The 27,148-nt window shown below is 39.6% G+C and overlaps 1 protein-coding gene across 1 annotated transcript in view; it reads right to left on the bottom strand.

Moving 5' to 3' along the window:
- The window catches only part of asz1 (ankyrin repeat, SAM and basic leucine zipper domain containing 1), a 103,796-nt gene that overhangs the window by 21,420 nt on the left and 55,228 nt on the right, over positions 1-27,148 (bottom strand). Inside the window, 6 exon segments of the mRNA XM_030135642.1 lie at positions 2,367-2,480; positions 2,653-2,758; positions 11,874-11,986; positions 20,577-20,633; positions 21,079-21,151; positions 24,151-24,181. Of these exon segments, the coding sequence (XP_029991502.1) occupies positions 2,367-2,480; positions 2,653-2,758; positions 11,874-11,986; positions 20,577-20,633; positions 21,079-21,151; positions 24,151-24,181 (494 nt within the window).

Raw genomic sequence — 27,148 nt, 5'->3', positions numbered from 1 at the left:
TACATTGCACTGACCTGTAAACAATTATTACATAATCTTATGTTCCAAGGACTTCGGAGAAACATGATTACTTTACATAAGCGTCTCAATCTGACAACAATACACAGGGGTGATTGCAAAAAAAAAATCTCAAGCCTGAAAATTTTTCTTCAGTTTAGGACATGTGGAATTGGTCATTGATGTACCTACATCCAGCAATTTGCAGGTCTGCATAGGAGCAAATTAAGAAATCATAGGCCCCTAAGCAATAAGGTCTTGTGGCCCTTCAACCACTCAACTTACATTGAATATACATCAAGTAAAGGGGGGTTCGGGGAGCCCTCCCCAAGAAAATTTTGAAAATTATAGCACCTAAAGTGCCTTTCATGAAATTTCAGATGGAAACTACTTATCTGAGTATTGCGCAAATACAATGCAGTTCTGCTCATTAATCCACCACTGGATCTGCATTTGGAAGTATGAGCTGAGCTTTCAATGGTGATGTAACAAAACTTGGTTTGGGCTTTCGCTTCCCTGTAAATAAGAGGTAGGAGCCAAAACAACATTAAAACATATAATCTTATTTTTGCACTGCTGTTTAATTCCTGTTGGACAACTAACTCTATATCTAGAATAATTTTGAACAAACTCAACACATTTTTTAAAATGTGCAAGTCCAGCTTCATGAGGCTTCATCAATATTTAATGAGAAGGGGCAATTGTGATTGTCTGCTTTCTGTTTCTTAAACTGGGGTGCGATGCAATGTCAAAACAACTGGATGCCTGTCAGGAGAGTGACAGAGGAGAAAGCGCATTTTTGTCTTCTGCTAATTTTCTTCAGGGGCTCACAATGGGCTGTGACAGTTAAGGCCAAATCATGTTCTGCTAAGAATGAACAGACGCAAATTTTTTGTTCAACAACATGATCGATCATCAAAGACTGGATATATGATGTGGTGGCTGTCACTCCTGGTAACCAGGTAACATGTTGTCACGCATGCCAGAGTCCCATATGGGTCCGCCTGTACCCACGTACATTAGACCCGCAACCGGACACGACCCATGATTAAACACATTATCTACACAGTAACTCACTTTTAAGGGCTTTATTTTTGGCTAAACTGCACACCATCAATAAATCTCTAGTATGTGTTGCTCAATGGCATCTGTGGCTGGATGTATACAGAGGTGAAGCTCACTTCACAATAAAACAAACCGGCTGTGGATCAACCACGGTGAAATTAGATGATCATCATTATTAAATGTCCTGCAAATTATTTTCACCCATGAATCTTCTTTTATTTTTTCACTTCCTTGCCAGCTACCCACCCAGCATTTCATTTAATTTCACCTGTGTCTTACTTTTTTTTTTTTTACCTGTCCTTGCATGTTTTTGCAGCTTACCCGTTGGGTACCTGACCTGGTGCAGGACTCTGACGCATGCACATCAGCTTTATGGCAAGGGTCAGCTTCATGCTGTGAAAGTACTTTTTACTGCTCGTCGCATATTGCAATGTACGCGAGAATAATGTACAAAAACAAACACCGGTTGTCTCAAGTTTTTACACCAACTGCTATAAAGCATTCTATCCATTCCCACCTCTTCTATCCATACCCAACGCCATATATTTTTCTGTCCCCTGTGAACCTGCAGGACGTCTTCACTGGTCTTCATCTTCTTGCCTTCCATCTCTATGAGCATCACCACGTACAGTTGGCCACTGTTGTTGTGGCTCCAAACCAGTTTGTCTCCACAAGATCCACCCCCTCTCTACTACTGATTGGCTGGTAGCCGTAATTGAACTTCTTGGGAGCAAAAGCCATTGGTTGAGAGCGAGAGGTTTAGCAAAGCTCAGGTCAGAGCCCTTGATATTATAGTGGCTCTGATCTTTTTGCACGCATGATATATATCCTGCATTTCTCCCCCTTGCTGATTGCCGCACACTGGATATCAGCACGGTGCCAGAATCCTATCACCTATCAGCTTTTTTTTTTTTTTTTTTTTTTTTTAAACGGCATCATCTTACCTTCCTCTGCTATGAGCACAATAGAGAAGCATATAATCTGTGAAACTTTATTTTGATTTTGCATCTGGGTCCAATATTTCAGCTTTTTATGTTTAACTTTTATCAAATTTGTCCAATTTACTTTTTTATCATGAGGTTTTTGGCCATATCACATGGTTTATTTTGATTTTGGACCTTGGTTCAACATTTCAGTGATGGTTTTGTATAGTTATCTGTCATATCTGCCATGTACAATTTTTATTAAGAAAAGGTAAAATAGAATCTTCATTAGCCATGTGTGCATAATTAAACTATTATTAGACAATATTTTCATGGTGTAGATATACAGCTGCTGATGGCTGGTGTTTGTAAAGGGCTCACTTGGCACATCAGGTTGCGGAGGAGGGTGACTTCCTTCTGCAGGTCTTTCATCTGGATCACTATCTGGTTGCAGATCACCTGGACCTCATGGTTTGTGTCCAGCGAGAAGACAAGCTACAGGGAGACAAACATTTATTTAACAAGTGAAGATGTATGGATTGTAAAGAAAAGTCAATTAAAGTAATGGAGGCAAAGGATTTAAAAGGATTTACAATCCTGCAGTCAACTACAAGTGATTCAACATCTGATTCCTAAATGAACACATCATAATAGACGTGTTGTTTACCTGAGAGGCTCGACTGGGGAATCTGGTGACACTGTCCTGGATTGTCTCTGTCAGGTAACTGCACTGCTGCCTCACGCTTATGAGGAAATCAAGCAGCTCCTCGCTCCTGTTGAATAAGAACAATGTGTGGGATTGAAAAGAATGCACTGACAAGAGATAACAAAATTTGTTTTTAAGATTTTATTCATCATTGTATACATCATGCTTTTACTACACTGCATACATCTGAACCTGTAAGTTTGAGTTTCATTTCACATTGAAAAAAGTAAGTATGCAGACCTCTGAATGACAAACTGATGTCCTGCTGTAATTGGTCATTTCATATTAGAAACAAACAGAACCACTGTTCACCTGAGTCAATACTAGCACATCTTTAGCACACCGAGGTTCCACAAAATGACCTGTAAGTTTGGTCTGAAAGTCCACATAATTGAAGTCTTTGACAGTTTTTGAGTTTGTTTTTTTTTTTTTTTAATACGGTAGAACTGGTTAGGGATGAGACTGAAAACATTTTTAAAAATACATAGTGTGATTAAAAAAAAAAAAAAAAACTAGAACAGTCCCTTTAGTCACATAAACAACTACTAAAAAAATAACAGATGTGTGTCTTTGTGTCATTAACCAAAGAAAACAACAATCCATAAAATGCAATGTGACCCCAAGGTGCAGCCATACTCTGTTTTTTGTTTGTTTACTGAGAACTGAAGTCATTAAGAAAAAATTTCAAAGCTCCTCAAGTACAACAACATGGCTAGATATGTTGGGTTCTGGAGGTTTGTTTGGAGCAAAAATCACTTTAAGATGTAATTTTCAGTTAAGACTCTATCAGTTATTCATAAAGAAGCTGTGGATTAAACAGGTGCAGCTTACTGAAAGTGCAGGGCAGACAGATTGATAGTTTGGACCAAATTCTGTCTTTTTCCCTGAGAGCACCTCAACACAATCCACATATAATTTAGCAGGTGGCCGAGGCTTCTCCCACCACCTCCTTGTGGTAACCCATGCTGCCTTCTCTCCCTAAAAACATTCACCTTAAATAATTAGTTATTTATAGTCATCAGCCTATGCAGCCCCCTCCCTTTGCTCCTCTCAGATATTGATAGCTCTTATATCTTAATGGTACATTTCCCTGGGTTAGGGGACCGGGGGCCAGCTGTCCCAGTCCACTTCACACTCTGTCAGAGTGCCGAGTAAACACTGTCAGTTGGTCAGTGCTACACCCTCACCTCCCTTCTCCTGCTGTTAGTTTATCTAGGGAGCAGAGAGTGATGATGGGCCCCAGCGGAGAGCGGCCTAAGCAGATTCTACATTGAAACCTTGCTAATACTGTGGGAATCTGGATGAAGGATGCAGGATTTCTCTGAACTTGCATGGTGGTTATGTAGGTTTCAATGAGCTGAATTTAAGATCTTTTCAAAACCATCATGAAGCTAACACTGAAACACTGAACAAGTACATAAGCACAACACTTCTGTTTATGCTCCCATTTTTCATGAGCTGAACTCAAAGATCTAAGACTTTTTCTATGTACACAAAAGGCCTATTTCTATCAAATATTATTCATAAATTTGTCTAAATCTGTGTCAGTGAGCACTTCTCCTTTGCCGAGATAATCTATCCACCTCACAGGTGTGGCATATCAAGATGCTGATTAGATAACACAATTATTGCACAGGTGTGCCTTAGGCTGGCCACAAAAAAAGGCCACTATAAAATGTGCAGTTTTACTGTATTGAGGAGGTCCGGGGGGGTCAGAAAACCAGTCAGTGCAACACATCTCCTTCGCATAGAGATGATGAGGTTGTCAGTTGTGGCCTGTGAAATGCTGGTCCACTCCTCTATAATGGCTGTGTGAAGTTGCTGGATATTGGCAGGAACTGGAACACGCTGTTGTCTATGCTGATCTCAAGCATCCCAAACTTGCTCAATGGGTGAGTCCGCTGTCCGCTGAGTATGTCGGCAGTATGCAAGAACTGGGATGTTTTCAGCTTCCCGGAATTGTGTACAAATCCTTGCAATATGGAGCCATGCATTATCATGCTGCAACATGAGGTGATGGTCGTGGATGGACTCGATTGTCATCGGCAAACCGCTCACCCACACGACGCCATACACACTGTCTGCCATCTGCCCTGTACATTGAAAACCAGGCTTCATCTGTGAAGAGAAAACCTCTCCAAGGTGCTAGACACCATTGAATGTGAGCATTTACCCACTCAAGTTGGATAAGACGACAAACTGCAGTCAGGTCAAGACCACGATGAGGATGACGAGCATGCAAATGAGCTTCCCTGAGACAGTTTCTGACAGTTTGAGCAGAATTCTTTGGTTATGCAAACCGAGTGTTGCAGCAGTTATCTGGGTGGCTGGTTTCAGACAATCTTGGAGGTAAAGATGCTGGACGTGGAGGTCCTGGGCTGGTGTGGTTACATGTGGTCTGTGGTTGTAAGGCTGGCAGGATGTACTGCCAAATTCTCTGAAACGCCTTGGAGATGGCTTATAGTAGAGAAATAAACATTCAATTCACAGGCAACAGCTCCGGTGGACATTCCTACAGTCAGCATGCCAATTGCACACTCCCTCAAAACTTGCGACATCTGTAGCATTGTGCTGTGTGATAAAACTACACACTTCATAGTGGCGTTTTACTGTGGCCAGCCTAAGGCACACCTGTGCAATAATCATGCTTTCTAATCAGCATCTTGATATGCCACACCTGTGAGGTGGATGGATTATCTCGGCAAAGGAGAAGTGCTAACACAGATTTAGACAGATTTGTGAACAACATTTGATAGAAATAGACCTTTTGTGTACATAGAAAAAGTCTTAGATCTTTGAGTTCAGCTCTAGAAAAATGAGTGCAAAAACAAAAGTGTTGCATTTATATTTTTGTTCAGTGTAGTTTAAAATGTATATCTTTCTAATCATGCTGATGTCAGACCTTAGTGATGACAGAATAAAACTGATTAATCGTAGCCATTTTGTGGTGGCTTTATATTCTTTTGTTTCTTGTCTGATACTAATGTCTTTACATCACTTGGGACCAGGTTGTTCACAAACTGGAAAGTTCATGACTTGATCCCTGACTCCTGTCCACATGTTTTTGAGCAAGACACCAAAGCCAAAAATACTCTAAGAGACTGTTTCCCTCCAAATGCATGAATGTGACTCATTGTTAAGGACTTTGACAGTGCTGCACAATCAATTGAAATCATAATGATATAATCACCCATTTAGTTCAACAGTGCAGTGTGTGTGATGATGACGTATCATGAAAAAGGTCTCACAATATCATATATTGCAAATGCATTAAAATACTATACTTAACAGGATGTATTCAGATCTATTTTAATACATTTTGAATAAAAACTGAATTTCAAGTTTACTTTCTAAATGTACTCCTACATGTACTTATACATTAAGAAATTTTCGAAAACAGAAGGGAGATCAAATTAATGCATGTAGAAGCCAATAACATAATGACCGATGATGTAATAACGGCCGATAATGTAATAAATTTGCCATTTTTAAAATGTAATAGGCCAATAACGTAATAACTGGCCAATAACATAATAAAAGTCCTGAACTGATAACACAATAACTTTTGGCATCATTAACTATTAAAATTTGATAATATCAGGGGGTTATAAACATTTTTAAGGGTTTGTCCCATATTTGATATATTCAATTTAACCATTCCATTCACCAAAGTTTCCCAGAAGTCATCAGCTAAAACACACACACAGATACAGATGCGCACACATGTATACACACACATGCATACTATTCTTTAAAAATGTGTATACCCCCTGATATTATCAAACTGTAATAGTTAATAATGCTAATAACTAGCCTACAGTTGGCTAAGTATAGTCAGTTAACTTTGTATACACTCTCAATAATATTATATCCTCTTGTACTAAATATATAAGATTGTACGTGGTATATGCAAGAATTTCAACAAAATGAACTGTTCAACAAAGAAAACTGATCACTGATTAGCTTTCAACATGTGTCCTAGAAAGGAAGCAAGGAAGTTTGGACAACTGAAGAGAGTCAATGTCACATCATTGCCCTCTAGTGGTCAATTATGGGAAGTCAAAAAATCCTTAACAGTGAAAAAAAATGTATTATCTTCAAGAGTGAATTACATGTCATACATATTATACGTATTTCATATCATACAGTTGTCTATGTTTGTAAACGTGCACTTCCACTTCGTACAGAGATAGCTTGAAAGGCTAAGGGGCAGCAGACAGGACTAGAGATCATTTTAACCATCAAGTTATATTGACAAATACATGGGGAGAGAGAGAAAGAGAGCGAGAGAGAGAGAGGGAGATTTTATCACAGTTATATCTAATAAATGAAACTTAAATACAGTGATATTATTATATTTTTACATTATTGGCTCAGTTATTACATTTGCAAAGAATTTTTTTTTATCAGGCCAATAACATAATAATCAGCCAATAATGTAATAAGTTATTACTTTATTAGCCAAAAGTTATTATGTTATCGGTTCAGGACTTTTATTACATTATTGGCCAGTTATTACGTTATTGGCCAATTACATTTTAAAAATGGCAAATTTTTTACGTTATGAAAAACAAAAAAAAATTACTAACAAAAAATATATGTTGGGTTGAGAGTGACAATCCCAATACATGAAAGACATGACAAACTGTATTAATTGTCAGCCTTGTAAATACAAGCTGGATTGACTGTACATATCCTGATCAAGGAAAATAAAATTCTCACTTTGTGCAGTAATCTCTGCCTGGCTTTTCTGCCTCTGTCCATAATAATATACATTATATACCCTAAATGTCATCTAAAATTAACGTTTATTTGCAACATAGTAAAGCAAACTATTACATGATCAAAAACAAATTAATTTTAGCAAAAAAAGAGAAAGTGTCCGTTTTGAATGTCTGGGGTCATCAGGAATTTGTGATGTTAAAATGGGGTCACCAGCCAAAAAAGGTTGGGAACCACTGCGTTATTGGCTGATAAGTTATCGGTTGTTATTATGTTATTGGCTTCCACAGTGCAGGATCATAAATATCATGACACTCAAGTCTATTACAATTTTTCTACAAAAATTAAAAATTGAAAAGTTAAACAGCGCAGTCCATTTTTCATTTTTTTAAAAAAATCATCTGTGGAATAAACCTCATGTTACTTATGATTAATTAATGCCAAGTAGTATTGTTGTGAATTAAAATGTATATTGAAAATCTAAATGTGTTCTCCAGTGAAATGAGTGAACAAGGGTTTTACAGAATAGTAGGTGTGTGGTATATAATAATTACAATAACTATCCAAATAATGGCTTGAAAGAGGTGGAGAAGTTGGCATTTTGACAAAAGTTGATGAGAACAAGAGCAATGGAAACAGATTTATCAAAGTTAGAGTTAGATAGATTTATATTTACTCTTTCCCATCATGTATATCACTATAAAACTACATTTATGTTTGTGTTGATTCACATCTCCTTCACTGAACTGCAGACACCATAATGCCATCAACGGTCTTCATTATCTCAGGGTGAATCTCATCAAACTCCAGTTCTGCCTCTGCTTTTTCACACCTCTCTGACCTCTGAAATGACAAGTTAGAGTTTTTATATTAAGTCAAAGCCCCAGAGGATCTGGGGAACTACATAGTCTATGTTGTATATGTGTACAGAACAGGATCTATAAGTAAATATGGTCCGTTTCCTGATCCAGATGACAGTTCAGACTTTGAAGGCAGAACAGCTGATGTCTGACATGGGAATGGACTAAATTCAAATGACTCAATCAAATTTCTTGGTGGAGGTCTATTCTCTATTGGGTGTATTTTCTAGTTTTCTTGCAAGTCAAATTAGCTTAGAAAAAAAAAAAATTAAAGAAAACAGGGCCTCTTAAACATGTGTAAAGTACAATGACATTTTCAAGTTCTAATATATGCACAATTTCATTACATTTCCTGGAGTTTTAGATATTAATATTGTTTGAACATTGATGCTGAGATAATGTGGCAGGTATAGTATTGGTGGTTAAGTGCCATTCTGCGCACACATGTGGACATCCAAACAAACAATGTTTTGATCCTAGTGCATTTCAGAAAGTTCTTTTCAAGGTTTCTGGATGTTTTTCCTGATTTTTGTTCAGATTTGTGATACAAAAAATGATCCACAGTAATGCTGAGATATAAAACTTAATTGAGAATCAAAGAATTTGATTTATATTTTGATACTGTACTTTTTTCTGGAAAGTGGGCCTCTAGACTCCAAAACCATGCCCCTTCCATAAATTTAGGTATATTGCGAGAACCCCAACAGCACCTAAACCTTTTGAAAACCCAAAATGCTTGATCTGCAAATGTAGTTTTGGTTTCCTAACATTACTTTAATGTTTGGTAATGTAAAAAGAGAATGCATAATGAGCTCCTCTTCATCTCTCTTTTGGCAGGTGAGGAAGGGTGTATCCAGCAAGCTCAGTCCTCTGAGGATTCATTAAGTGATGGGGTGTGGTGCGATGGCTCTGTTTGCCCTCTGCCGCCGGCTCTCCTTTACTCATCGCAACCTCTCGTCGTCTCTCACCTTACAAATCATTACAGCTCCATTTAAACCATTAGGGCCTGGCTCAAGGCTTGGCTACAGGGCTGGGGGGGACAGGGTGGAGGAGCTCAGACAATGAGATGCTCATAGGACTGATGGATGACTTCCAGTGGAGGAGGACAGGCGGACCATTATGAGTAGATGGAGGAAGGCTGGACGTGGGGGAGGGTTTAAGGTGTGTGGCTGACAAGTGTTTATACTCGACTACCGTCAGCATTGTTTCTGGTTTCATGCACAGTATTTGTGGAATACTTTTACTGAAAATGATCTCTTATCTGATGTTGTACATGGCTGAAATAAACAAAGATTTTCACATACACCTTCAGATAAATCATCTCGCACACAGCTCTATCTATAGTGATTCTTGTTATGCTTGGGATGTACTGTAGGTAGAAAGATAAAGTACATGAGCAGATTAGTTATTCTAATCTAGTCTGGAGCCTGCTTTCCTGAAACATGAAATAATATCATATCTTAACACTAGGTAGTTATGTAAGAGATAAGACCCAATGAGGTGTAAATTCCATAGTGGTAATGTGTGAGATTTATGTTAAAACACAAGCAAATTATGTTATTTCACAGGCAGATATTAACTGCCATTCACACAACAAAATTCCTTGTGCACAGATTCGGCAATTGAGAGTTGCACAGGTGCTTGTAAAAAAGAGAAACAAGGAATAAGGCAGTACCCATAGGTACAGAACTCCGCAATACACACATTAAAACTACCACGTGAGTAGAGTTTTTCACAGGACAGTGACATTCAACATATTGAAAAGACTTAAGTCACCTCCTGTCACATTTAAATGTGTTATTTTACAGGGCCACTGATTACAAGACTGTAACTACACAACTTATGAGTTTGTTTTTGGTGTTTGAGTTTAATCCTGATCTCCACACAACAATGTGAATCAGACCAGATGATTAGATTTGAAATTTAGTGAATAAACTTCAGAGTTTGTCACATTCTTCTGCACCTCCTACTCAGTGATACCATGCCTACCCATGGATTAATTTTGAATTTTAACTTTAAAACTTTTTTTAAAAAAAAACTTATCAACAATTTGTAAAAAAAAAAAAAATTTTTAAATTTTAAAAAAAGCAAAAATTGAGAGAAAGGCACATGTAAACAGCATGTGTGTGCAATTTGAAAATAATTGAGTGAATTATGTAAATTATGTACAAGAAATCAGTTGGACAAATTGTCTAAGCTGTAATTTTCAAAAATCTGTATAAAAAAAACCAAAAACAAATTCAGCCATGAAGCTGCACCTCTCTGAGTGGTAAAGAGCATGTGAATGAAATTTACAAATGATTGGGTGAGCAGAGAAATGAGATGGACAATAACCTCAGACGGACAGTCGGATGGAATTCATGGTATATTTATATATTAGGCCTGTAACGGTACACGTACCGAACCAAACCAAACGGTACACACCTGTTCGGTTCAGTACACAGCAGTACCGAAACCGTACAGTATGATGAGAAAAAGAAAAAGGAATGAAAGACGTTGTTCGATGCGGAACTTTAAATCTGCGCAAGTTTCACATGGACATATGGAAGGACGCACACATTGACCCAAAATATGAAATAGCAGTTAATATAAGGTAAAAAAAACCAAAAAAAAAACAAATATGATGTGAACCTGGAAGGAAGAGACTGAAAACCCTCCATCATTACAATCCAGTTTGGATCAGTTCAGGTTCAGGTGAAAGACAACAATGAGGAAAGAGACGGTGATAAGATGGACGTTGTTTGGCCCCTATGAACTACTGTAGTTCTAAAACACTTATCCTAGCTCTGTCTGTCTCTTTGTCTGTCTGTCTGTCTGTCTGTCTGTCTATCACGCACGCTGTATAATAGAGGAATAAATAGAACGTTGAAAGTACGTAAAGTTTCACTTTCGTTTCACGACAGCATTCGTTACGTTAGTTATGGACCACACCCCCAGGTATATAACTGCGCAACCCCCCTACCCCCTGGCTCCGACAGAAAAAAAAAAAAAAAAAAATCCCTGTGCACACAGGCACACACAAATACACACAGTGTCCTAAACAGTTTGTTCTCTGTCCTAAAATAAATAATTTGGTTCATTGTGTTGTCAATGTTTCTCTTCAGTTTGTTTAAAAAGAACACCAGTTTACCCTCCTTTTAATGTTGCACTTCATGTGGAATTTTTTTGTTATTTTTATGCAGAATGTGAACTGACAAAACTGTGATTAGATTTTTCTTGTTAGTTCAAAACTACCTTTCAGGGAAAAGTGCAATACTAATGTTTAAAATACATTTAGTAATATTAATAATTTATTTCATTTTCTATTTGATTTGTAGCAGCAGAATTATATTATTCCTGTTTTTCTATATTCTATTGTCTCCAAAAATTGTGGGAAAAATGTTAAAAAATTCATAAATGCATTAAAAGACATTTTGAGGGGTTTTCTTTCTTCCCGTACCGAACTGAAAAAAAACGAACCGTGGCTTTGAAAACCGAAAACGTACCAAACCAAAAATTTTGTGTACCGTTACAGGTCTATTGTATATAATAATTAAACCAGGGCAGGCACTCTGTTGTGTTAGTAACTGTAGCTGGTAGTATTAACTTGTTATATCCTACCCACTGTCTGCAGCTTCCTGTTGGCTCGCAGTGTCAAGATCCACTTTGTCCAGCATCATCTTCTGCACAGCACTCAGCAATTTCTGCTGATCCTCTGGGTCCATGATACCGATCTGACAAACATAAACTTAACACTGGTTCTGTTTCTCCATGTTTTATAAATATATAGATTTACAAATATATTAAATTTATTGTTTTTTTTCTGAATATGAGGATTCTTTTACACATGATTTTACTGAGATTAAGGTTGAACTGATGTCATTTTAATCATTCAGCATAGTATTACTTTAACTGATCTGAATAGGTGTATTTTTTTTATTTTTTTTACATATTTGTCTGTATGTCACTATACGTGTTGTTGAACGAAAACATTCATTCATTACTCTCTTCAAAACTTCCGGACTCAGATAGTGTTATTGTGTGCTCCTTGGAATTTGTTAGTTTAAATCAAAACTAAAGTAAAACTTTTAAAGTAGCAGGAGAACAGCATGTTTTCCTCAAAAGAAGGCTGGTGGCTTTGCAGAGACCACAACAACAGCTCCCTGTAGATAAGCCTTATCTGCCTGCAGGGAAAACGTCATGAAAATATTCTAAACATAGCATATACTTCAACTGGTTCTATGTAGCATTGAAATTCCCAACTGTCACAAAGAGCAGGAAATCTAGTACCAGAACACACTTATGACAACCAAAACCACCAACAAATCAATGCAATGTATCTACAGACTGGATTCCTCACTGAATAAAGTATAAAGCTCATTATTTACACACATCTGTATGATGTCGTCAAGTTTTCTCCTTCAAACTAAAACTTATAGATGCTTATTTTGACAGTCACAGAACAGAAACAAAATAACACTGTCTTATAATCTTCGTGTATTAGCTTAAGTCTGACAGAAAACAGCCACAGTAAAACCACCTCTGTTTTTTTGTACATTTTGTGTTGTCAATAGCTGAACTAAAGATCAGTTTGGAATCATCCAAAGTCAGAGCTGTCTATGAGAGACCAGCAGACTGACTCATTACTACTTCTTGGTTCCTCCCGTTCCTATTGGAACATCGGGCTACAAGCCCTCTCCATCTCTTCCAGTCACTGGCAAGCCTCCTAGTATCATGTCAACTGACGCCTATCTCCATTAGTTCTTTAAATCTATGTCTCCATGCCTTCTTTGGCCTCACTCTCTTCTTCTTGCTACCTTTGGTATCCAGTCCATTGCTACACTTGCTGGACGTTGTATTAGTAGTCTGGAGTATGTGTCCAGGCAGCCTTCTCCTATCAGTGACCATATCAGACAGTGGTGCCACACCTGCCCTTCTCATCATTGGTGATCTGGGTCCACTACAAGATCTTCAAGATGGTTCTCAGGCACACACAATGGAAGACATCCAACATGTTAGTGATGTTGGCTGTCCTCCTCCACACGTCACAGGCGTAGGTCACTGTTGGGATGACTACTGACACATACAGATGCAGCTTAATGGCTGTGGTGATGGTATTGGACATCCATATGCTGCAAGCACTTCTCAGAAGTACTCCACCCAGCTTGCTTCTTGTTCTTCATTGCTCAAAAGAGACTACCATCCCCACTCTTGATTAGAATGCTGGTGCTGTTCCTAGACCTGGTTAGTTCCCTCACAATCCTATATAGTGTCTTCATGTTGTTTTTCTCTGCTGCCTCCTGTGCCTCCTTTGCCTTCTTCTCCAGTCACCCTCTCTTATTGTTCCAACAACTCTACTTCCTTATCCAGGCACTTCTGATCCTAATTTTCCATCCTCCATCTTCTGAGGACCCCATCCTGTTCTCTCCTTATCTTGGCCATACTCCTTTCATTGATCAAGTTCCACATCCTGTCTGATATCCATCCTTTTTTTTTTTTTTTTTAAACCCCTCAAAACTCCACCAAAGCTGGTCCTAACTCTGCCAAAGCCAGTCCAAAGTCTGTGTTGATAAAGGAAGAGGGTTGGGGTGTGGGGCTAGCAATTCCTCCCCCCAAAAAAATGCCACAATCGCAAATGAAACGGTGAGAAGAAGCCATTCCAGTAGACTGTGGTGGCAAAGAAAAGAAGGTACATCTTCAAATGCATCCATGATGGGGATGAGCGAAAGCCATTAGGAAACCTGATCCCAGATGACCCAAATCTTCAACACCAAGGTCAACACCAAAGTAGACAAAGTAGTTGTGTGGTTGGATGGACCAGGTGCTGAAGACAATGAAAGACTATTCCCTCTACATACTAGGCATTAGCAAGATGAGATGGACTGGCAAGGGCACCTTGTAGTTGATGGGAGTAATTGTTCTCTACTCTGAGAAGCAAGACTATCATATGCATAGAGTTGGCCTCATCCTGTCTAGCCACACAACACAAGTGTTGATCGGATACAGACAGGTGAACAAATACAGAGGGCCCACACAGGTTGTCAAGCTCCACAAACAACAATGGGGAGAGACTGTTGATATTAGCCAGTCTCTCTGTATATCACCAATAAAATGGTTTCAAATACTTTGATTATGATTCCTGACTTTCCATAGTCTGGATAATGTATAAAATGTATGCGTGTAACTTGTTCAGTCTAACAGATCAGTCGTAAAATTAAAGCTGCAAGCGGCATTGAAAGGCCCTCGCCATTGGGCACGTCCAGTAGAAGTATGTCCATCGTTCAGCAGGTGGCGCTCTAGCACCAAATTTCAATGTTTTCTGATGAATGGGTGTAGGCCTGGGAGATTGACAACTGATTCAAATTTGAGGCAAATCTTTGTTCGTATGTTCATACTAAAACAATTTTTGTATAAGTAAAACTGTAGGGGGCGCTATGCAGCCAAAATTCAATTTCTTCCATTGAATGGGTGTAGGCCTGCGAGATGTACCAATGAGTCAAATTTGAGCCAAAGTAGTGTTCGTATATCCGAACTGATGCAATTTTCATGAAGGTAAATTTATAGGGGGACCTACTGAGCGAAATGGCAATTTATTTTGATAAATGGGTGTAGGCCTGGGAGACTGAAAACTGATTCAAATTTGAGCCAAATTGGTGTTCATATGTCCAAAGTGAAGTAATTTTCGTAAAGGTAAAATTGTAGGGGGCACTATAGCGCCAAATTTAAATTTTTTTCTGATAAATGGGTGTAGGCCTGGGAGATAGATGTCTGAATCAAATTTGAGCCAAATTGGTGCTCGTATGTCTGAGCTGAAGCAATTTTAGTGAAGGTAACTTTGTAGGGGGCGCTATAGCTCAAATTTTAAATTTCATCCAATAAATGGGTGTAGGCCTGAGAGATTGACAACTGACTCAAATTTGAGGCAAATCAGTGTTTGTATATCTGAGCTGAAGTAATTTTTGTAAAGGTAACTTTGCAGGGAGCGCTATAGTGAGAAATTTGAATTTCTTTTAATAAATGGGTGTAGGCCTGGGAGAGAGACGTCTGAGTCAAATTTGAGACAAATAGGTGTTCGTACATCTGAACTGAAGGAATTTTTGTAATGGGAAATTTTCGGAAAAACTGCGCAAACTATGCGACCTTGTACAAAAAAAAAACGCAACACCGATCCCAAAAATTCGGCTAACTTTTGATGCCCCACTTCTCTAGATACTGTACACCAATTTTCAGCTAAATTGGCCAAACGCCCAAGGAGGAGATAGTTAAAATACGACGTCAGCGAAAACGCTGACTCAGCATTTTGGAAATTTCAATCCAATATGGCCGACTAAGGGTTGGTTTAGGGGTGTGACCATAATAATATTTTTTGTTTGTCTCTTGACGAAGAATCCGTGTACTGATTTTCGTAGCTCTACAACATGCGCCCACTGGAGACTCAATAGGCCCTGCGCCGGCTTTACTCTGCTCGGGCCTAATAATCTGAGCAAGAACAATATAGCTGTTTTCATGGCAACCACGTATTTGGCTTTATTTGAAAGCTCTCGAGGTCCCCCACATGTCTGTGGGGTGAGATGTCATGTGTCGTGCACTTACACACACGTGACTGACCCCGACTGCACATCTTCCATTGACTCCCATTCATTCCAAGCAGGTGTAAATATGCAATTTGTGCCCATGTCATGTACATGTTCTTAAAGGTCTCAGTGCCGTGAATGTGAATATGTGTGAGAGTGGCGACAGTGGCAAAAGGCGACTGAGCCACTGGCGATTTTGTCCCCAAGCGCCCACTGCAGACTCAATAGGCCCTGCGCCGGCGTTACTTTGCTCGGGCCTAATAAAAATAAATAAAAACAATAATAATCTGAGAAAGAACAATATAGCCGTTTCCGTGGCAACCACATATTTGGCTTTATTTGAAAGCTCTCGAGGTCCCCCACATGTCTGTGGGGTGAGATGTCATGTGTCGTGCACTTACACACACGTGACTGACCCCGACTGCACATCTTCCATTGACTCCCATTCATTCGAAGCAGGTGTAAATATGCAATTTGTGCCCATGTCATGTACATGTTCTTAAAGGTCTCAGTGCCGTGAATGTGAATATGTGTGAGAGTGGCGACAGTGGCAAAAGGCGACTGAGCCACTGGCGATTTTGTCCCCAAGCGCCCACTGCAGACTCAATAGGCCCTGCGCCGGCGTTACTTTGCTCGGGCCTAATAAAAATAAATAAAAATAATAATAATCTGAGAAAGAACAATATAGCCGTTTCTGTGGCAACCACATATTTGGCTTTATTTGAAAGCTCTCGAGGTCCCCCACATGTCTGTGGGGTCAGATCTCACGTGTCGTGCACTTACACACACATGACTGACCCTGAGTGGAAGTGTCCCACTGACTCCCACTCATTCAGAGCAGGTGTAAATATGTGGTTTGTGCACATGTCATGTACATGTTGGGAAAGGTCTGACTGTCGTGAATGTGAATATGTGTGAGAGTGGAGACAGTGGAGAAAGGTGACCGCGTCACTGGCGATTTCGCCCCCATGTGCCCACTGCAGACTCAATAGGCCCTGCATCGGCGTTACTCGCTTCGGGCCTAATAAGCATTAACTAAATTAAAAAAAAAAAAAAATAATAATAATAATCTGAGCAGGGGGAATATAGCCGTTTCCATGGCAACCACATATTTGGCCTTATTTGAAAGCTCTCGAGGTCCCCCACATGTCTGTGGGGTCAGATGTTACATGTCGTGCACTTACATACACGTGACTAACCCTGAGTGGGCGTGTCCCATTGACTTCCATTCATTCCAAGCAGGTGTAAATATGTGGTTTGTGCACATGTCATGTACATGTTGAGAAAGGTCTGACTGCCGTGAATGTGAATATGTGTGAGAGTGGCGACAGTGGTGAAAGGCGACCGCGTCACTGGCAATTTTGTCCCTATGCACCCACTGCAGACTCAATAGGCCCTGCACTGGCTTTACTCTGCTTGGGCCTAACAAAATAAAAAAGGCAGTTTGTGAGGCAGCCAGTACTCCTGCCTCATGGCAGAGGGTGCTTGTAACCCCACAGATTCTTCTTGCTACTGTGTGAGCTACAAGTCAAGTACAGCAATTTATTTATTAGGCCCGAGCCTATTGAGTCTGCAGTGGGCGCATGGGGACAAAATCACCAGTGACGCGGTCGCCTTTCGCCACTGTCACCACTATCACACATATTCACATTCAGAGCAGCGAGACCTTTCTGAACACGAACATGACGTGCACAAATCACATATTTATACCATCTTAGAATGAATGGGAGTCAATGGGACACGCCCAGTCGGGGTCAGTCACGTGTGAGTAAGTGCACGACACAGGACACTGGACCCCACAGACATGTGGGGGACCTCGAGAGCTTTCAAATAAGGCCAAATATGTGGTTGCCATAGAAACGGCTATATTATTTTTGCTCAGATTATTATTATTAGGCCCGAGCCGAGTAAAGCCGGGGCAGGGCCTATTGAGTCTGCAGTGGGCGCATGGGGACGAAATTGCCAGTGACACGGTCACCTTTCTCCACTGTTGCCACTCTCACACGTATTCACATTCACGGGAGTGAGACCTTTCCGAACATGTACATGACGTGCACAAACCGCATATTTACACCTGCTTAGAATGAATGGGGGTCAATGGGACACGCCCAGTCAGGGTCAGTCACGTGTGTAAGTGCATGACATGTGACATCTGACCCCACAGACATGTGGGGGACCTCGAGAGCTTTCAAATGAGGCCAAATATGTGGTTGCCATAGAAACAGCTATATTGTTCTTGCTCAGATTAGTATTATGTTTTTTTTTATTTTTAGGCCTGAGCTGAGTAAAGCCGGCGCAGGGCCTATTGAGTCTGCAGTGGGCGCATGGGGACGAAATTGTCAGTGACGCGGTCGCCTTTCGCCACTCTCACACATATTCACATTCACAGCAGTCAGACCTTTCCGAACAATATGTGGTTGCCATAGAAACAGCTATATTTGTCTTGCTCAGATTATTATTATTTTTTAATTATTTTTGTTTTTCAGGCCTGAGCCAAGTAATGCCGGTGCAGGGCCTATAGAGGGAATGCAGATACGTCACTTCCCCCCTGGGCCACGCCCCTCTAAGTCAGACTGAGTGGCAAAAACAAACCGGCTCTTACATGGCGGAGCATAGCAGTAACTACAACGAGACCAGGAAAAATGTGGAATTTAACATGAAATTAAAGACATTTGGACTGGACATGGATCCATACAAGCTACCAAACAACAAGTGGTCTAAGAACATTGATATGTGGCTGGAAATCACGTATCCAGACATTTATATGTACCTGATTTCAACACCGGGAAAATTCACAATGCAAACCCTGAAAGCATACAGAAGCCAAAGAGTTGTTGACATCCTTATCATCGTTACTTAGAGGATTACAGCTGGTGAGTGCTTTCAATTCAACATACTATTATTTTTGAGGTTTTATGTCAGTACAGATGTATTTTCTTGGCGGTGATTGCCACCTGCTTCGAATGAATGGGAGTCAATGCGACACACCCAGTCAGGGTCAGTCACGTGTGTGTAAGTGCACAACACATGACATCTGACCCCACAGACATGTGGGGGACCTCAAGAGCTGTCAAATAAAGCCAAATATGTGGTTGCCACGGAAACGGCTATATTGTTCTTGCTCAGATTATTATTATTTTTTTTTTATTAGGCCCAAGCCGAGTAAAGCCGGCGCAGGCCTACACCCTTTAATTGGAAGAAATTCAAATTTTGCGCAATAGCGCCCCCTACAAAGTTACCTTTACAAGGTCAAAACAAGGTCACTTGGACATAAGATTACCGATTTGTCTCAAATTCGTGTCAGACGTCAATCTCATAGGCCTACATCCATTCATCTGGAAAATTTGAAATTTGACTCCATAGCGCCCCCTACAAATTTAATTTTCCTAAAATTGTTTCAGCTTGGTCATACGATCACCTATTTGGCTCAGATTTGAATCAGTTGCCAATCTCCCAAGCCTACACCCATTTCTCGGAAGACATTGAAAATTCACACAAAAGCGCCCCCTACAAATTTACCTTTATGAAAATTGCATCAGTTCAGACGTACAAACATCACTTTGGCTCAAATTTGACTGAGTGGTACATCTTACAGGCTTACATCCATTCAATGGAAGAAATTGAAGTTTGGCTGCATAGCGTCCCCTACAGATTTACTTATACAAAAATTTCTTTAGTTCTGACATACAAACACCGATTTGAGTCAATTGTCAATCTCCCAGGCCTATACTCATTCATCAGAAGACATTAAAATTTAGTGCTAGAGCGCCACTTGCTGAATGATGGATATACTTGTACTGAACGTGGCGAGGGCCTTTCAGTGCTGCTTGTGGCTTTAATTTTTCCTTTTTGCCCCACCTTAATCGCAAGATGTAAAATTACATACCCAACATAATTTGACTGAAAGTACAATTTTGATCTCAGATGAAATATACATCGCGTATATGTGTGTAAAAAATGCTAATATGAGATATGAACCATAACCTGTTAACTGTTGCCAATCAAATGGCGAATCAGATACTGTTACATCCAGCTTTATTTTGAAAGCTTCCTGTTGGGTTCCTCCCAGTCCACCTGTGCCAGCTTGACAGAAGGACTATATAAGCAGGCCCTTTGCATCACTCACTCACTCACTCTCTGTTCCAGTTTTACAGGCCACCAGCTTCAGCAGCAGACTTTGGTGCTTGTATAAAGACGTTTGGTCTTCAATTTGGTTTGATTCAGTTGTTTATTGTTTCAATAAACCTTAGTTCATCAGTTAATTGTGGTCCTGTGTCCACAGCTCATGAGCCAGCTGTAACAATACTCTTTTGGGTTCATATATTATATGTCATATATATTTGTAGATCTGACTCTGAAAGAGTCAGTGCCTCACCAGCCATGAACCTCACCATACGTCACTGATCTGCACTATACGTACCTCTATGACTACTACCTCTAATGGTCATACAAGTCCCTGGACCGTCAGTGTAAATAAATTCAATTCATATCTCTACAATCCAACACACTGGCCTCTTTGGCAGATCTGAGCTCTTTATCCTCAACATTGATTTTTAGATACTTTTTTAATATTCTAAATTAGAAAAACAACATATTCCCTCTTTACAGGTGCTGGAGTCAAATGTTGTAACTCCTATCTCATTCTTTAAACTTAAGCCTTGTTAACCACTATCTACCTCAGCTAACACACCGACAACGGTTGGGTTCTTCATACAGACACTCTTCAATAAATGAACCAGCGATTCTGTACCTTCTTCAGATCTTCCTCCTCCATGGTCAATAGGCAGTTCCAGGTGATGTCATGTTCCTGTGCAGATGTATGAATGACATCATTCAGCGTTTACCAAATCAAAACTTCTCTCACTTCCTTGACCTCTCCACATCAAACAGATATACCAGCATGAGGATTTTCCTCACAATCTACCTGCACCCATCAAACCCACTCCTTGTGGATCAGAAAGGGTCTAAAATATGGGATGAGCCTCATTTTAATTCCTGACCAATCTGGTACGGTGGATCCATTATGAGGCAGCAGGTTAAGTATGTAAACTGCACATTTTTGAAAGTGCATACATGTCGTTCTATCAATACATGCAGTTGTGCTCTGCAGATCTGGGATCAGTGTATCTCACCTATAAATCTAATGTGTGCAGCAATGGGTTATCTCTGATTTGAATGTGGGTGAAATCAAAGAACAAAAGCCTCACATGGTGTACAAAAATATCTCTACTAGAAGAACAAACAGGACTTACACTCATGATGTCAGTGAGGTAACTGAGGTTCAGGCCATGCAGGAGAAGTTCGAGTTCATCCAGCTTATTAGTGCTGACAATGACACAAAGTACAGAATTTACACAAGTGTTAACAAGCCTGAGGTGAAATTGCACTAAAACAATAAGCAATAACAGACGTAAGCAAAATGGCGTGTTATGCCATCGTTTCCAATCTCTGTTTTCCCTGAATACACAGATATACACAAATGCAAGTTTAGAAAATCTATATTTTGGAAAGAGTTTTTAAAAATCTCTTCTTGTGATCTTAAAACACTGAACAAGAAGCCCTGACAGAGAGCCATAATAGCCATATTAGTATCAACAGGACATTATAACTTCTTTTAGTTTTCAGATATCTAACTTGTTTAATAGGAGCTTAAAAAGAACATATAACATCAAGTCTTAAATACAAAATCATTATTAATTAAAAACAGACTTGTATCATGTTCTACTGCTGTGGCAAACTTCATTCTAGACCCTTTTTATTGGGACAAAGTAGTGCAGAAACTACAGATTACAGTATAAGTCTACATTGTTCCCTGTTTTTTATTTTTACCTCATATACTAAAAGACCCACAGGTAGTCTTACTTTCAGCAAGTTGTGATTCAACTGAAAGGAAGAATTCTACCTCCTTCTCTGGAATCTGTTCTCAGATTGTAGAATCCAACTGTGATGCATATTTTGTCCAGTCTCAGGTTTTTTCAGACAGGTAGGGGTTATATATACACCGTGTTCCAAATTATTATGCAAATGATATTTTTCTCAGATTTTCTTGAATAGTCGATGCAAATGACAGTAAGTATGATTTTAAATCAAATCAAATCAAATTTTATTTATATGGCACCAAATCATAACAAAAGTTATCTCATGACACTTTAGATATCGAGTGGTCGAAAGCAGACAGCCAATTTACAGAAACCCTACAGAATCCTCCAGGAGCAAACACTTGTGACTGGTGACAGTAGCAAGGGTAAATGAAGAGAAAAAGAGAGAGAGATAGAGAGAGACTAGGGGAGAGGGGGAGAAGGGGAGAAGGGGGGAAGTAGGGGAAGACACATGGATGCAAATGAAGATGAAGATGATTTTAAAGTAATTCATCATTCAAGTATAAATTGAGTTGTTATTGAATAAACCACCCAATAACAGTTTATTTTTTTCTTGAAATAATAATTAAAAATTAAAGCCGCAAGCGGCATTGAAAGGCCCTCGCCATGGGCAAGTCCAGTACAGGTATGTCCATCGTTCAGCAGGTGGCACTCCAGCACCAAATTTTAATGTCTTCTGATGAATGGGTGTAGGCCTGGGAGATTGACAACTGACTCAAATTTGAGGTTAATTGGTGTTTGTATGTACGAACTAAAGACATTTTTGCATAAGTAAATCTGTAGGGGGCACTATGCAGCCAAAATTCAATTTGTTCCATTGAATGGGTATAGGCCTGGGAGATGTACCACTGAGTCAAATTTGAGCCAAATCGGTGTTCGCACGTCTCAACTGATGCAATTTTTGCAAAGGTAAATTTGTAGGGGGCGCTATTGTGTGAATTTTCAATGTCTTCTGACAAATGGGTGCAGGCCTGGGAGATTGGCAAATGATTCAAATTTGGGGCAAATAGGTGATTGTATGTCCAAACTGAACCAATTTTAGAAAATTAAATTTGTGGGGGGCATTATGGAGCCAAATTTAAAATTTTTCAGATTAATGGGTGTAGGCCTGGGAGATAGACAACTGACTCAAATTTGAGCCAAATTTGATCGTATGTCCGAGCTGAAGCAATTTTTGTAAAGGTAACTTTGTAGGGGGCGCTATAGCGCAAAATTTAAATTTCTTCCAATAAATAAGTATAGGCCTGGGAGATTGACAACTGATTCAAATTTGAGCCAAATCAGTGTTTGTATGTCCGAGCTGAAGCAATTTTTTTAAAGGTAACTTTGTAGGGGGCGCTATAGTGCAAAAATTAAATTTCTTCCAATAAATGGCTGTAGGCCTGGGAGATTGAATACTGATTCAAATTTGAGCCAAATCAGTGATTGTATGACCAAACTGAAGCAAGATTTGTAAAGGCAAATTTCTGAAACAACTTCGCAAACTTTGCGACCTCCTTGCACAAAAACGGTAAAACTGATCCCAAAAATTCGGCTAACTTTTGATGCCCCAGTCCTCTACATACTGTACACCAATTTTGAGCTCATTCGGCCAAACACCCAAGGAGGAGATAGTTAAAATACAACGTCAACAAAAAAATTGACTCAGCATTTTGGAAATTTCAATCCAATATGGCCGGCTAAGAGTTGGTTTAGGGGCGTGGCCATAATAATATTCTTTATTTGTCTCCTCATGATGAATCTGTGTACCGATTTTCGTGGCTCTACGACAAACTTTAAGTTGGACACACTCCCATTGGTGTAATGCATTTCCACTTTGCAAGGGGGTGCTGCCGCAACATTTCTTTACTGACATCTACGAAACCTATATGTAAATTGAATTTCTCGCATTTCTGAATTTTGGGTGAAATTTGGTGAGTTTTCGTAAAATGTTCAGGGGGTCAAATTTGAGCTCAAAGAGCTAGAGAAGAAAAATAAATAAATAAATGATAATAATTAAAGCCGCAAGCGGCATCTAAAGGCCCTCGCCACAGGCATGTCAAGTACAAGTATGTCTATTGTTCAGCAGGTGGGGCTCTAGCCCCAAATTTCAGTGTCTTCTGATGAATGGGTGTAGGCCTGGGAGATTGACAATTGACTCAAATTTGTGACAAATCAGTGTTCATATGTCCAAACTGAACAAATTTGTGTATAAATAAATCTGTAGGGGGTGCTATGGAGCCAAAATTCAATTTGTTCCATTGAATGGGTGTAGGCCTGCGAGATGTACCATTGGTCAAATTGGTGTTCGTATGTCCGAACTGATGCAATTTTCGTGACGGTAAATTTGTAGGGGGCGCTATTGCGCGAAATGGCATTTTCTTTTGATAAATGGGTGTAGGCCTGGGAGATTGACAACTGATTCAAATTTGAGCCAAATCGGTCTTTGTATGTCCGAATGGATGCGATTTTCGTGAAGGTAAATTTGTAGGGGGCGCTACTGAGCGAAATGGCAATTTCTTTTGATAAATGGGTGCAGACCTGGGAGATTGACAACTGATTCAAATTTGAGCCAAATTGGTGTTCGTATGTCTGAAGTGACGTAATTTTAGTAAAGGGAAAATTGTAGGGGGCGCTATAGCGCCAAATTTCAAATTTTTCTGATAAATGGGTGTAGGCCTAAGAGATAGATGTCTGAGTCAAATTTGAGCCAAATTGGTGTTCGTATGTCCGAATTGAAGCAATTTAATAAAAAAAAAAAAAAAAAAAAAAAACTTGTAGGGGGCGCTGTAGTGCGAAATTTCAGTTTCTTTTGACAACTAGGTGTAGGCCTGGGAGACAGATGTCTGAATCAAATTTGAGCCAAATCGGTGTTCGTCTCTCCGAACTGATGTCATTTTTGTAAATGTACATTTGTAGGGGGCGCTATAGTGCGAAATTTCAATTTCTTTTAATAAATAAATGAGTGTAGACCTGGGAGATGGACATCTGAGTCAAATTTGAGCCAAATCGGCGTTTGTATGTCTGAGCTGAAGCAAATTTTGTAATGGTAAATTCCCAAAGAAACTTTGCAAAGTTTGCGACGTCGTCACACAAAAACGGTGACACCAATCCCAAAAATTCGACTAACTTTTGATGCCCCACTTCTCTAGATACTGTACACTGATTTTGAGCTCATTTGGCCAAATGGCCAAGGAGGAGATAGTTAAAATACGACGTCAGCGAACACACTGACTCAACATTGTGGAAATTTCAATCCAATATGGCCGACTTCCAGTTGGTTTAGGGGCGTGGCCACAATAATATTTTTTGTTTGTCTCCTCATGATGAATCTGTGTACCAATTTTCGTGGCTCTATTACAAACTTTATGTTGGATGTGCTCCCATTGACGTAATGTATTTCCACTTTTCAAGGGGGCGCTGTCGCGCAGGAGAAAGAAAGATAAACATAAATTTTTATTTTTTTTAAAATTAAAGCCGCAAGCGGCATCTAAAGGCCCTCGCCGCGGGCACGTCCAGTAGAAGTATGTCCATCGTTCAAAAGGTGGCGCTCTAGCACCAAATTTCAATGTTTTCTGATGAATGGGTGTAGGCCTGGGAGATTGACAACTGATTCAAATTTGAGGCAAATCTTTGTTCGTATGTCCAAACTAAAGAAATTTTTGTATAAGTACATCTGTAGGGGGCGCTATGCAGCTAAAATTAAATTTCTTCCATTGAATGGGTGTAGGCCTGCAAGATGTACCACTGAGTCAAATTTGAGCCAAATCGGTGTTCGTATGTCCCAACTGATGCAATTTTCATGAAGGTAAATTTGTAGAGGGCGCTACTGAGCGAAATGGCAATTTCTTTTGATAAATGGATGTAGGCCTGGATGATTGACAACTGATTCAAATTTGAGCCAAATTGGTGTTCGTATGTCTTACGTGAAGTAATTTTCGTAAAGGTAAAATTGTAGGGGGTGCTATTGCACCGAATTTCAAATTTTTCTGATAAATGGGTGTAGGTCTGGGAGATAGACGTCTGAGTCAAATTTGAGCCAAATCGGTGTTCGTATGTCCGAACTGAAGCAATTTTAATAAAAAAAAATTTAAAAAATCTGTAGGGGGCGCTGTAGTGCAAAATTTCAGTTTCTTTTGACAAATAGGTGTAGGCCTGGGAGACAGATGTCTGAGTCAAATTTGAGCCAAATCGGTGTTCGTATGTCCGAACTGATGTCATTTTTGTAAATGTACATTTCTAGGGGTACTATAGTGCGAAATTTCAATTTCTTTTAATAAATGGGTGTAGGCCTGGGAGATAGATGTCTGATTAAAATTTAAGCCAAATCGGTGTTTGTATATCTGAGCTGAAGCAATTTTAATAAAAAAAATTTTAAAAAATCTGTAGGGGGCGCTGTAGTGCAAAATTTCAGTTTCTTTTGACAAATAGGTGTAGGCCTGGGAGACAGATGTCTGAGTCAAATTTGAGCCAAATCGGTGTTCGTATGTCCGAACTGATGTCATTTTTGTAAATGTACATTTCTAGGGGTACTATAGTGCGAAATTTCAATTTCTTTTAATAAATGGGTGTAGGCCTGGGAGATAGATGTCTGATTAAAATTTAAGCCAAATCGGTGTTTGTATATCTGAGCTGAAGCAATTTTTGTGATGGTAAATTTTCGAAAAAACTTCGCAAAGTTTGCAACCTCGTCGCACAAAAATGGTGACACCGATTCAAATAATTCGGCTAACTTTTGATGCCCCACTTCTCTAGATACTGTACACCAACTTTGAGCTCATTCGGCCAAATGCCCAAGGAGGAGATAGTTAAAATATGACGTCAGCAAAAACGCTGACTCAGCATTTTGGAAATTTCAATCCAATATGGCCGACTAAGGGTTGGTTTAGGGGCATGGCCATAATAATATTTTTTGTTTGTCTCCTCATGATGAATCTGTGTACCGAATTTCGTGGCTCTATGACAAACTTTATGTTGGACGCGCTCCCATTGGCATAATGCATTTCCACTTTCCAAGGGGGACGCTGCCACAACATTTCTTTACCAACATCTACAAAACCTATATGTAAATTCAATTTCTCGCACTTCTGAATTTTGGGCAAAATTTGGTGAGTTTTCGTAAATGTTCAGCAGGTCAAATTTGAGCTCAAAGAGCAGGGGAAGAAAAATAAATAAAAATTAAAGCTGCAAGCAGCATTGGGCGAGACCTCACACCGGGCGTTCAGCCTCCCCCGCGATCCGCCTCCTGTGATCGTCCACACCTCAGCTCCACTCACACCTCTCCATCCCGATACCAGTTCCCACCCTTTAGTGTCCGTCCTCCTTACATCTCTACAGAACACCAGCGACCCTCTGCTGAAACCACCATCACCTTTAAATGAGACTTTTATTTTGGAAACCCTACTGTGTGTATGTGCATTTGTTTTGTATGAGAAAAAGAATCAGTTTGAAAAATGAATTGAAA

Source organism: Sphaeramia orbicularis, chromosome 6, assembly GCF_902148855.1.
Source record: "Sphaeramia orbicularis chromosome 6, fSphaOr1.1, whole genome shotgun sequence".
NCBI classification, from domain to species: domain Eukaryota; kingdom Metazoa; phylum Chordata; class Actinopteri; order Kurtiformes; family Apogonidae; genus Sphaeramia; species Sphaeramia orbicularis.
This window is presented reverse-complemented; position numbering and strand designations above follow the sequence as displayed.